The 14,178-nt window shown below is 40.6% G+C and overlaps 1 protein-coding gene across 7 annotated transcripts in view; it reads right to left on the bottom strand.

The window, feature by feature from the left end:
* The window catches only part of LOC122884166 (N-acetyllactosaminide beta-1,3-N-acetylglucosaminyltransferase 2-like), a 200,026-nt gene that overhangs the window by 116,994 nt on the left and 68,854 nt on the right, over window positions 1-14,178 (bottom strand). For all 7 annotated transcript variants that reach the window (XM_044213628.1, XM_044213627.1, XM_044213625.1 and 4 more), the window contains one exon: window positions 11,370-11,423. In XM_044213628.1, the coding sequence (XP_044069563.1) occupies window positions 11,370-11,423 (54 nt within the window). The remainder of the gene's footprint in view (window positions 1-11,369; window positions 11,424-14,178) is intronic.

Below are 14,178 nucleotides of genomic sequence, written 5' to 3' on the forward strand. Positions count from 1 at the left end.
GCCACTTAGCAGAACAGTTGCCTCAGTTTGCCAGTAACTGTGCGTGTGTGTGTGTGCGTGTGTGTGTGTGTGTGTGTGTGTGTGTGCGTGCGTGCGTGTTCACTCCCTAAAATGCTCATACACAAACACACACTCACACATATTCACTGTGAGCGGATTTTAAGGAGATAATGTCAAACGAGTCACCCTACACACAAGTTTAACCTAAGTTCATCATAAACCTCTCTGTGCGTGCACACACACATCACACATGTCTACCGAGCGAACGACCCGCCCACACAGGCCCAGCGGGTCAAGCTTGTGGATAAACAGGGGGATTTGCAGAGGGCAGTGTTTTGCGGGCCACACAGGGCCTGTCTCCATCGCAAGCAGCCATCTTAAGTCGTACAGAGGAAAAATAAATAACCGAGAGATGGAGATTATAACTGTTCCACTGTTGTTGTCCAATCGCATCTCACATTGCATCAGAACTGTCTGAATACCCATCATCGCCATGTAAGACATGACACCAAAAACAAGGTGAGATGAGGATGAAGACTGTGAGGAAGAGTCTGTTTAGAGTCGACCGAGGAGGAGGGCAGGTGACAGAATGTGAAGCCATGAAGTGATAGAGGACGACCTCAGAGATGACTGATAACAGAGGGTGTGGCAACCAATAGCGTATGACTAAGAGCCTCCTATGAGCTATCAGGACTGCACTTCTCAGAAATTATTAAAAAAAAATGGAAGACAGAGAGACATGGACAGTGGAAAATGGCAGTCTAATAGGAAAGAAACAATGGTTAAATAAATGATTTAATGATGACAACTGGAGCTTTTATGTCAACATTCGTCAAAATTTAAACAAATTCCACAAATAATTTAAGCTCAAGACCTCATTTTTTATTATTAATGTTCTGCAACTTGAGAGGCTGCAGGATGTGTAGTTGCACATCAGGTGTTGAACACACAGAGCAATTTAAAGAAGAGAGAGTCAATGAGTGTCACGGCGTTTACAAAGACAAGTCAACAAGTAACACCCCTTGAACAAATAGCATCTCAGTCTCCCTCACTTCCTATCTCCTAGCCTCTCCTCCCCCGTTCACTTCACTGTTGCTGGTTCAAGGCTCATTTTACACCAACCCTCAGTGATATTGCTAGACACACGTCCTGCGTCTCTGACACCTTAAAATCTGAAAGGACGCAGTCAACTCACTGTTGACGTGTCCAGGGTACGCACCATATTTTTTCCCTGATAATGCTACACTGAGAACAACAAATTCATGTTGAAATCATCAAATAAACAAAAGAAACCTTGCTGTCAAAAAATCTGTTTCTTACCGTCTGCACATATACTGTATCTCTCCAGCACCAAACGGGAAGCGGCAAACCGGGTGGTTACTTTGGTAATGACCAAAAAAAACTCCTCAAATACTATCACACACACACACACACATCTTAATTTTTGAAATGTTCACCTCTCATTCCCACGGTCTTCTCCCACTAAAATAGCGCAGCTAAACAACGGAGGCTGGTACTGAGTTGAGGCGTCAAAATGTCCAAAATGTGAAGTACAGAAAGTATGTAAGCACGGAAATACAGTTTATCTTTATGGATTATATTGATGCCAAATTGACAACACTACTGCTGACATGTGACACCTTTTATCTTGTGTTTCTAGAGTTTTGTGTTTTTGCTGACACGTAAGGAATTGTTAATTTGTCATATTTCTTAAAGGGAGTTTGGCGTAATATTTTCCCTGGAGCGCGCAGGGAGCTTCAGTTTAATTCAAACTGCTAATACTGTATGTAGCCTATATTTTTGAATGTTTTGTCACCACTTCAGAAACACTAGATAACTGCAAAAGTATGATAAGGTTGTCTGACGTTGACTGCAGTTAGTTATTAATTTGATGGTTTGCAGTCTAATAATGTGTGTTTGTATTGATTACTGACGCGGGCAGATCAGACTAATTAGCTAATTGTACTAACGGCAGTATGCAGTAAATGGTTGCCCTTTGTGTGCGTGTTTTTAAAATACTTTACTAATTAAACATGATGTGCTTGATGGTGTTATGACTCCTGATGAAATTTGAAAGCTCAGCATTCTCGTTGCCCTTTAGCTTCCCCCTTTTAACATTTATTCACCCAGAAAAAGCTAATATTTCTCTGTATAATATGACCTCTTTCTGTCAGCTGCTGTGTGTCTGCAGTGTATTTACAGATTTGGGATTTGATTTGTATAATTTTAAGATACATTTTTAACATACATGAATAACCATATTAATAACCATATAACATTAAACACAAGTTTAAAACTAAAATTTGTCAAAAGACACACATTTTATTATTAGGGACCCACTCAATGTCCCTGGGACCCACTCAAATGACCACCTGTGGGTCCTGGGGACTAACTACATTGAAAACCTATCAACTTCACTGAACCCTTAAAAAAACCTGATACAGCAGACACCTCTGCTGAACCTTGCCAGCATGTATTTTGTAGATGAATGTGTGTGGGTTTTTGAGCGCTTAGGTGTGTGTGTGTGTGAGTCAGTGTGTGTCTTATGGGTCAGCTTGGGGACAGGAGGCAGTAACAGGAGGAGGAGGTACAGCCTGTTTTCTAGACTCTCACAAGCCTGTACACAGTGAGCTGGCAGCCCCTGCAGGGCCCGGACAGGCTTGGCCTGGGACAACAGCCACCATCCTACTGTAACAGAAATGAGCTTCCCTGACATTATCATTGAAATACATTTCTTTTTTGTCATTCTACTGATAGTTGACCATAGTGACAGACAGTATACTTCAGGAAATTGAGGGGGATTGCTTGCAACAAAGGTTGCCAGCTAGACTCGAACCACAGACATTGAGATTATGTGGCATGTGTCATAAACCTCTTGGATACCAGGATGTCCAAGATTTGCTGTTTTAAACACCCAGTATCAGGTAGGTCTTACCTGAAAAACAAAATGCTATGGCACGCAGATGGTGATTTGTTTTCCCCATTTGGTACGCAAAACAACTCGTCGGTTAGCATGAGTAGCGACAACACCCACAGCTAAACAGACAATGAAAAGGGGGACACCTACAGACAAACTTCATTAAAACAGTACCATGGTTAGTTTTATATAACTTTATTTGCCTCTTATTTTGAGGAACATGTAAGTCGTGTCTGCTTAGACTGTGGTTCTCAAGTTCCTTCACTGGCAGGGATGCAATTACACAAACAGATCTGGATGTACAGTGAGTATATCGGTATTAGCTTGCAGAGCAGTCTATGTTGTTGAATACTGCTCTGCAAGCTAATAACACAACAAATCATATTAAGTGAGCAGTTGACAGCCTAAAAGGGCTTTAGCTCCACTTAAGCATGGTGCATCCCCTCTTTTGACCAACCAATCGCAATATCTCACCTCATTTTGGCCTCTTGCAGTAGCACTCCCCTTTTGTGCGTCAAGAGTTTCACAGTGGTGAGATGCATCATCATCCATTTAAGTTTTGCCATAATATTTAAACACATGGTATGATCCGCAGTTTGTAACATCAACATCTCAAGTCAAAACAAACTGACTTAGGCTGTTAGGTCTGTCGTTGGAAGGCCGCACAGCTGGGAATACGGATGTTTCCCAGGTGACACTTATGTTTTGATGTTTATTTTGGGGCCAAACTTCACACTGTATAAGGCTAAACAAAAACCTGTTTGGGCCAGCTTAGACTCTGCATGGGTGTGTATGGGCTAGAGATGTATCTATATGTCTGTGTGTGTATGTGTGTGTGCATGTATATATGAAAGAGAGACACCGTGTGTATGAGATAGTGTACATATCACTGTGTGTATGCATGTGTGTGTGTGTGTGTGTGTGTGTGTGCTTGCTGCAGTGTCTGGTGACATCTGCTGCGTTGTTGGCTGGGAGCGGAGCACAGTGGGCTGCAGGAGCCTCAGACTAAGGAGATGAAAGCCGAGGTCACAACCTGGACCAGTGGGACAAGACACACTCGCTCACACAACACACAAATACAAAGTCACACATGCAAACATAAGGACATACACACAGACTGCATGCACATGGCACACACACTGCAAACATATGTCTCTCACACACACAGCATGTGGGGGGGATACAAGAACACAAGGACGAGAGACTAAAGAATAAACAGGGCAAAGATAAAATAGTTAAGCAGACAAAACAATACGAAAAGAGACTAAATACAAAGCTACACAAAGAGAGAGAAACAGAAAAAACAGTAAAAAAAAAAAGATGACGCAAGCACAGAAGCAAAGCCCCACATCATCAGGGGCAACAGTTTAATCAGTTTAATTAATAAACACATGCATGTAAGCAAAAACACACACACACAGATAGAAGATAAGGTGTGTGCCAAGCGATAGTGTGCCAAAAGGTGTACAGGGCAGGTGTACCTGCGTGTATATGAGTGTATGCATGTGTGTGCTTGAAGAGACATATGAATAGATTTATTAAAAAAGGTACAGCTGCGAAAAGGGGATGCTTTTCAATATCGATATATATGTAGATTATTTTTTCATTTAGCCAATTAATCTTTCAATCTATAAAACATTAGTAAATAATTAAAAAGCCCCAACACAAGTTTCTAGAGCTCAGGTAACGTCCTATGTTTTTTGTTTTGTCTGGACAATAGTCCAAATCCCAAAGATATTTAATTTACAATGATATAAAACAGAGAAAATCAGCAGATTCTCACATTTGAGAAGCTGGATTATCAACTAATAGATTAATCGAGTCTGTTAAATTATACAAATACACAAACTCCCAAATGGCCACCATCCCACACACATTCAGACACAGATACGGTCACGCACAAATACGACACCCACACAGAGACGTAGTTAGACACACACACACACACCTCATGGTAGTGGTGGTGGTGGTAGCAGTTAGTCAGCAGACCAGCCATGTGATGGGGTGGTGTGGTGTGGATTAGGGGCCAGTAAGCCTATTAGGGCGACAGAAGGGACCACCCGGCCTCCACAGCCACCTACAACCCACTAACACACACACACTCACACATAACTGACACCCAAATACATAGTTCTCCAGACACAGGGGCACCAAAGATACCAACACACATACACACACAGCAAGATACAGATACACACACCATTCACATTTTTGTTGTTTTTTTTCTGAGCTTAACTGTGAGGAGTAATTTGCTTTATATTGTTGCAAAATGTGCGTGTGTCTTCATTTTCTTATTCAGCCTGCAATACTGTATGTGCTTCAGTGAACAAAAATAATACGTTAGCTGCATAGTGGCAGAAAACGGCAGCATTTAGAGTTGTAATAGTTATGTGTGTGCGCCTTTAGTGCGAACTCACTGTGTGTTAGTGGTTGTGTGTATGTGCCCGCATAGGGAGGGGTCCAGGCATTGGGGGTAATCACCAGCATCTGTTGCCTCTCCTCAGGGCGATTAATTAGATTAAATTAATTTGGAAAGCGTGTGTGAATGTGTGATCACACCCCCCCCCCCCTACAGTGACACAGATACACACACACACACAAATTTACATCCTTCCAGCTTTTAACTATAAAGCAAATATTTAAAATTAGTACTGTTAGCACACACAAACAATACAAGCGAACACACATGCTCTTATTTCTTCTGACACAATAAATTAGGCCTTTTGAGTTCTCAAACTATTTAAGAAATGGGAAACAAGCAAAGGTGAAAACTTTGGAGACACACGCGTGCACACGAGCGCAAATTAATCCCAATTTGTCGGCCTCGGCACGGGAGAAACTTTTGGGATTTCATACTTCATACCAGCTTTTGTCACCTTTGCGTGAATAGCCGAGGGCTGAAATAATTGTGTTTTTCTTCCCCGAGGCCCAGTCAGTGCTCACAAACCACTGGCCTACGTAATGTGTTCCAGACGGGGGGGGGGCAGTATACGCACCATGGCTATGGGTACAATACAGAGAGAGGGAGTGTGTGTAAAGGTGATGGAGGTAGGTGGGCCTGTGTGTGTGTATGTGTGTGAGTGGTTGGGTGTCATGGTTTTTCACTGTGTGCGCAGTGAGATGAGTGTGTGTCAGTATGTGACAGTGTGTGACTGTATGAGTGTGCGTAAGTGGGAGGTATGTGGCGTGGAAATGGCCTTAATGGAGTTGGATGTGGTCCACAATAGACAGGACATCACCTCAGAGAGAGGACTGAAAGAGAGAAAGAGACAGAGAGGAAAAGAGATAGAAGGGAGAAGAGAGCAGTAACAACATGGCCGAAGGGGTGGCAGAAACATTATCATAATCCATGATGAAAAATCGCTCAATATACAGTACATAGTCAAATATTAGTGTATATACGCTGCATTAAAGCTGACAGTTGCTTTTACAAGTGTAATGAATTAAAAATTCTCCAAAGACCCTTCCTTTGGATGTCAAAACATTACATGTAAGTAAAACTAAGCAAACGTTCTAGAAAGGATCAGTATTCACCAGGTTTTTTTAAACATTTTTGTATGGGTGTGGGACAAACCTTTTTCCCTTTATGCAGCAGAAAAACACAGTCACCCTTAATGCAGTGATTGTGTAGGTTTAAAGTATTAAAAGAGGCGGTTAAAAGCTGCGAGTGGCAATTTCAAAATCGATATTTAAAATGTGGAAACATGCAGCAGACAGGCTGTCAAACAGTGTAAGCGGTGATTTGGCAGAGCAGCAATAGATTTGGAAATTCCTTCTTTTCTGAGTGACATTGATGTAATGTGAGGGAAAGAGGTGAAGTATGACTTGGAGGAAGCGAGATGGGGGAGGAGGAGGGAGAGTGGGCCTTGGAGTGTGTATCACTGTATATTCAATGTATTCAGACATGATAGCTTCTTGCTTTAAATACAACAGCCCTGTGTGTGTGTGTGTGTGTGTGTGTTATTTAAATCCTCTCACAAAGCTTTGAAGATGAGGGAAGTTGGTCATCTCCAGCTTTGGTTGATATGCAAACGCAGAGAGAATACACACAGACATACATATACACATTAACCCCCCTCATGCACATGCACACACAAAAGAGCCTGTCAGCACAATGCCTTCAAATATAGCCGTCCAATCTTTTGACTCTCAATTTGCCCACCTTTTTGATAATACGCACCTATTTGAAAAAGGGTGAAAGGCAAGGGTAGCATGCAATTTAGAGATACTACTATGTAGCCATTTTCAGCCTGCCAACTCTCTCTCTCCATCGCTTTCTCTTCTTCTCTCTCTCTAGCTTTTGATTATGCGATTCGCCTAGGCAGACGAACAAATAGAGGAGAGAAAAAGGTAGTGTTTGACACTGCCATTTTCAATGACAAAATACAATCTAACCAGGGCCAGTAATTCGACGGGGAGGGATTAGCCTAGTGCGAGGTTGGGCCCCCAGATTAAGACGAAGCCACAGCGCAGGGATCTTGAATTTCATCATCTCCGGCGCTCGGGCACAATGGCGTATTCTTCCCCTTTCTCCTCTGCCGCCTGATGAGGGGTCAGGAGAACTCACCTCTCCTCTTCCTCTGTTCCTTCTCCTCAGAGCAGCACTCACTGACGCATTCATTCATCCCTCCTGACTTTATATTAGCTTATTTACCTAAAAGGTGGGGGTGGTGTGTGAGCAAGGGGATCTGAGCTCTCTATACACTCATGCACACACATGCAAAGTCAGTAGAAAATATGATCAGACATATACAAACATTTAGTATGTTTGGATAACGTTATACCTTTTGTCACACATACATCAACACAGACATGCAGGCAAGTGCAGCTGCAGAGATACATTTCCTATTAACACACATACACAGACAAACACACAGGTGATATGAGGGGGGAGCCCACAGAATTTATGTTGAGTGTTTGAAAAAGGGTTTTCACTGATCTTTGGGTAGACTGCCCTCTTGTGGTCAATATATATAGTTCTTTAATTTCTGCTCATTTGCTCTGTTAATGGTGAGAAACCAGGAAACAGCAGCGCAATTCAAATATAATATAAATATTTTAAATAAAAGGCAGATTGGACTCTGTTGAGGCTTACTGCAAGTTTCGAAACATAACTTATTCAGTTTAGTAAATAATATGAATAGTAGCTTTACTGTTATAGATTACATCACTATATGTGAAGTTAAGAATGATTACTTGAGCAGGATGCTGTTCCTTTGCAAACCTACCTTCATATGTATTTCTCTCTGTCCATCTCTGTCACTCAGAGTCAGACATTAGAAGTAACGGTGATAGTAGAGTGAGATTGAACAGGTGTAAGTCACAGCAGAGCACCAATCAATAGCATTTAAGTACCAAATAAACAAGGAAACAAATGTCTCAAACGTTTTGTGGCTTTTATGTAAGAACTGCCAATGCATGTGTACTTCCTGTGAAGATTTAAAGTAGCATGCAAATACAACACTAAAAACCGACACACTACAGCAATATCAGGACGTGTCCCAGATGAATTAGTCCACGAGAATGAAGCTACAGTACATATTGTCTTGAAGTGTAATGATGTGTTAAAGAAAAATAGAGTCTAACTTTTTTTCACAAGCTGCTATCTTCCATTAGTTATCTGTCTCATGCTTACAAGGGTTTTGTTATTACTCTACATTTTTTAGGAATTTAGCATACACAGAGAAACTTCTGTAGACTGTAATCAAACAAACTTTGAGCTTAAACCACTAGATTTCAACATAAAATCATGGTCAAGACTGAACCACAGTCCCGATAACTGTGACACTAGAATGTTAAGTTAAAAAAGCTAGAGATATGTGGATTTTTATTAAGATCCACAGGGCTGGGAAGGACAAATTTAAGTCTTTTAATTTTACAGAGTGACATTCGTTAAAAAAACAAAACAAAGACAAAAAACTCCCAAACCAGGCATAATGTACACCTGTTTGCTTCCTGTTTATTATTTATAAAAACGTATCAAACAGGGTAAAAAGGAAACTAATATATATTTATATATAAATAAAAGGAGCCACACATAGCACTATAATTTTACAACACCCTAAAAACAATTTTCTAAATAAACAAATACATAACAAACCTTCAACCATAAAAAAAAAAATCACACCATTAGTCTTTCTCTCATTTTGCTTTTGCCATCATTTCATCATTGTCCCCCCCTACATCTGAGTGTGTGAGGGTATAAGGTTGCCTTCTCCTTCTCCTCCCTCCCTTCTTTCCTCTCTTCTCTATGCTCTCCATTCCTGCTGTCAGGGGACTGGTGTGGCTTTGATCTTTCTGTCATTAGTCAGGTATGCAGAAACACAGGCAAACCCACAAACTTGTCTTTTTCTCTCCCTTTCTTGCTCTCTTTCTGCTCTCTCCCACGCTCTGGCCAGAGAACACCGGCTGACCTGCTTGTCTTCTCAGCTCTCTATCAAAGAGAGAAAGGTAGAGCAGTTTCTGCTGTCGTTCCTTTGAGCTTGACGTGTACAGCAAGTGACAGTTGCAAAGCACCCAGCCAGCCCTCTCTTAAAAAAAAAAAAAAAGAGGGTTGAGGAGTCTCTGAGGTCTATCCTTGTTGATTACTAGTGATGCCCCCCTCTCTTGACAGTCAAAAAGTTTACACATCAAAGCCTTTGGAAGTTGGCATCAGCTTTGACTAAGTATTCATTAAAGATTTATTTGCTCATCTTGGTCACTCTCAGAAATGTAACTTCAGAATCTCTTAGACATTGCTAAAGTTTAAAGATGAATTCCTGCCAAAATGCTATCTCTTTGACATAACAGCTCCTTAAAATTCAGTAAATCTGTTACTAAAATGTGTAAGACAGCTATAACTTTATAAGCACTCTGTAAAAAGCTTCTATGCCAGCAAAAAACAATGTCAGAGCAAGTATCAAATGGTGAATGACATTCTTCACTTCTTACTATTACAGCAGTTTTGGCAACACGTGTCAAGGCTTGCATTTATCAGAAACTCGAAACTGGCATAGTGTGCGACAGTTCCTTCGAATGAAACTCCCTGGAGCCTTCATTAATGATCTTTAAAACTGAGCACCTCAAAACCACCAACATAAACAAATGTGAGCACCAGACAGAGATACTTGAACACTTCAAGAGCTTGCACTGAAAGGGAGGTCAGGCCGTCCCTGTGATATGTGCTGGTGTATATCCAGCAGGGTGGTTCCTCCTTTACGCTGTTGAAGTGAATCCCTTCCCTACCAGATCTGATCTTACAGAATCATATAGCAAAAGAAATGATCAATTTTATCACCATGACAATTGTTAGAATGATACTGAGATGTGCTGTTATATTCTTTTCCAATGTCACGGACTATAAACTAATTTTAACACAGACAATATTTCTTTAAGAGTTTAAGAGACGTAACATCACAGCACTGCCACAGAAGCATTAGTCATAGGCTAAATCAAGAAAGGCCAATGTGTAAGTACAAAGGCCCCATTTGTCCAGCATGTCTGTATTACTTAGGTACACCATGTCACAGAACTGGCTCCAGCAGATGTATGGAACACGGCAAATCACTTTTGAACAACAAGTTTCCAATTTCCTGGCAGACCACTGGTACATGTCAAAATAGTCTCCCCTTTTATCTCTCTTTTCCTCTATTCCCCTTCCTCTTCCCTCAATCCATCCCTCCCACTTTTCCAAATTGCCTAATCAATTCCTCTCTCTTCTCCACCTTCCCTGTGTTTGGTTATTCACCGTGAGCCTTAGTTTTCATCTGCATGGCATGCAATAGTCCTTGCCTTGCAAACAGTCATTCTTCCCAGAAGCATGTAATAGCACAGCCTAACCACATGGTGGCAGAACTTGCATATGTAATGCAAAGATGATTTACCTAGAACAAGGGTTCCCCTCATTTTAATTAGTTGAAATAACTTCAGGCTACACCAAATACATAAACAAAAGGTCTATCCTAAGGCATTTAATAGTTTCTGACTCTGGGAATCAGAAATACTTTATCAGAAATTGTAAACAGGTGGGAAAACAGCAAAATTCCCCAAAACTAATGAATCTCTGAACTATCTCTTTAACCAAATCACACACATTTAGGCTATTCTATGTGATCTCCTTTTGATAACTAATGTATTATTATTTTTTCACTTCCATTCACTGAGCCTCCCCTGAAACTGTTTGGAGCCCCCCTGGGGAGGCCCACCTCCCACTTTGAAAACCTCTGACTTAGAAAATAGCTGAGAATAAGGATTTTATTTCTTGTTTTACTTAAAAGTTGTAATCACCAGTCATTGTAAATGACAGTCCTTGTGCCTTTGAGCAAGGCATCCAATCATACGATACCCTTTCTCCCCCATAAGGTTAAAAAAATAAATATTCAGTGCACCAACACACACAATAAGAGAGTGTCAAAGCTCACAAAGATAAAAAGATTGAAGGGACATAAGGACAAAGACATAATTTAATACTCACATTTTCAATGACAAACGTCCACTCTTTGTCTTCAAACTCCTCTGCATGGGGGTCCTGCAAGGGCAATGTGAAAAGAAATGCTTAAGTACACAATATACAGTACATTAGAGCAGACTGCAATCACAGTATGGTCATTTGACACAGAATCAAAACTACACTTCAGAAGTAATTATGAATTATCACGCTAACCCATCTTAAGCGACACTCAATAATTCCGATAGCAACCTTGAAACAAGTCATTTCATTAACTGAAGATTTTCATCTTGGTCATAATAACTGCCAGTAGATTTATGAAAACCTGCGACACAGAAAACTCAGTTTATGAGTGACAGCTCATCTGCTCGGCCAACACACTCTCTATTCTCGCTGTATTCACCCACTGACCTGGTTTGTCTGTCCTCCTTCCTTTCTCATACATGTGTAGAACGTTTTGAAATAATGAGGTAACTTTTAATCACATGATAAATGCAATAATTGTATAGCGTTATACTGACAGGTGTTCCTATTATTTTGTCCCCATTTTTTTTAATCAATGAGGGTAGGCTAAATAACAGAAACACCTCTCTGTATAATGCAACACAGTTCAACAGCACCACAAACTACATCTACAATTACATCCTTCAAAATGATCCTACAGTTGAATCAACACCACTCTAAAACGGTTTCAACAAAAACTGAACTTCATAACCTTCATGAAGGTTGGATTTATTGCAGGACTGTTGTATTAGACTGCATTACTTTTAGCTAGGTGTACCTAATAAACTGGCAACTGAGTGTATTTCTGTATATGCTGGGCTGATCTGAAATGAATTTTGTGTGTGCATCTGTGTTTTAACCATGTGTTTTAATTGTAAAGTAGACTTCTCTTAATGAACAAAACAACCTTTAAACTGAACAGAAAGGAAAAACAGAGCACTAGAACACCAAACATCCATGAATCATGACATGAGAACACAGAAAAATACAAAACTATAGATGTTTTTCTCTCTGTCTTTCTACTCCAGTTTGCCTCTCTGATATACTGTCTCTGTCTTGTCTCTCTTCCTGCCTGTTTAGCTGTGAGGTGATGAGAGGAGACAGTAATGGAGGCAGCAAGACAACATGCAGCCCTGTCTTACTGTGCTGGCAAAGATGATCTTCACTGCCCTCCAGGAGTACATGCAGAAGCACATACACACAACCACAAATCACTGCTGGACACACAAAGACATGCTAATCTAACCTAATCAACCCCTCCTTTCACACACACCCGCTAACACATACACACTGCATTTCTCTGACTCATTAATCAGAAATTAAATACCTCGGGGTTAATAATCAAAATGAGCTATTTTAATACATCACTTTGGACTCTGGCAATATAAGATGGGCATTGCTGTTATTATTGCTCATACTGTTGCTATTACTTTTTGCCTTTTACGGACAAAATTATTAAATCAATAGAGTAGAAGCGATTGTTGCAGCCCCAGTACTACATGAACACATAAGTAAACACGTGCACTGATGGCCTTTCTGTCTGACTGCGCCTGTGACACACCCTAGGAAATCAATATTCCTGCAGTCTGGCACAACAGTCAAACACAACACCCACATGGGCTTGTGCCCATGTGGTTGTTGCCCATGTGACACAGCAAGTCATACAGATGCCTCATCCCTCTAAATTTTAAATCCTTCATTATTACATAAACTGCTTCTAAATGCCAACAGAGACATTATAAGCCATCTCAGTTTATTCTCAGTTTATGGTGTTGTCTGCAGTGTTTTAGAGCTGCTGGTAAACATCAACTGCAGGTCAGTGATAGTATACAACCTTTTTTTGTTGTTAACATGTTTTAACATTAACAAGGATCTTCATGGATAAAATATTTAAAACATCTGTCCCTGTGCAAGCAAACATTTAGCTCTTCTACAGGTTTGGAAAATGCAGATGTGCTATAAAAATTCACAAGCCAAGTGCCAAATGTTTCACTAAGGACTGGCTGGTACCCACTCTGCTTTCAGCACATTGTCTCTGTTAAGATTGATTCTGTCTACAGAATGAATAGTCAGAACGCTGCCCAGTTAAATTACTTATTAATTTCAGTATTTTCTTGCCGTCTACAAAGTTCAGCTAAGGTTGCCTGCAGGTGTACATGTCCCTGAAGTACAGGCTGCAATACTGCTGAGCTCAGCTGATTTCACTGCAGAGCTTCAGGCCAGAAAGGGGTATGAGAGCATCTCCAAAGCACTGTAACCTTCATTCAACACACTGTAGAAATATCTAAATTGTAAGTTATTAGGTATTTTTACAGATTTAGACTGGCATTAAGTAATATTTTGATATTAAAGGGGTACTGCAGCAATTTAGTATTACACGTCCATTAAGTTGAGGGACTTGAGAGACAGATAGTCAAAATCATTGCAGCAGAGTTTGCGATATCCTCACCTTTAGTCTCTAATATGGCTCAAGCTCCGAAAACTCTGGATCCTACCTTTACCATAATGCAACCAACAGAATCTTTTTGTTAGACCATCCCTGTCTGGTAAATGTCCACATTTTTCAAAATCCATGTCCTCAGTTTGTCGTGTAGGCCTTTTGTCAAAAGTTTGTAGTATACCATTATACAGCTATTTTAGTAGGTCTATTTGTAAAACTGGTGGAGTTTCCCTTTAAAAATGAATCGTATGACTCAAAGTAATGTGAAGAGTCTCTTTAGTACCAAACCCACTGAAAAATGACTTTGCAATTCTATACCCCCCCCGCTCATAGCCTGCATGGTTGAGTCTCACCGCTCTCAACCCCACCATATAAAACTGTAGACTGCCTTTT

The sequence above is a fragment of the Siniperca chuatsi genome, linkage group LG11, assembly GCF_020085105.1.
Source record: "Siniperca chuatsi isolate FFG_IHB_CAS linkage group LG11, ASM2008510v1, whole genome shotgun sequence".
Lineage (NCBI taxonomy): Eukaryota > Metazoa > Chordata > Actinopteri > Centrarchiformes > Sinipercidae > Siniperca > Siniperca chuatsi.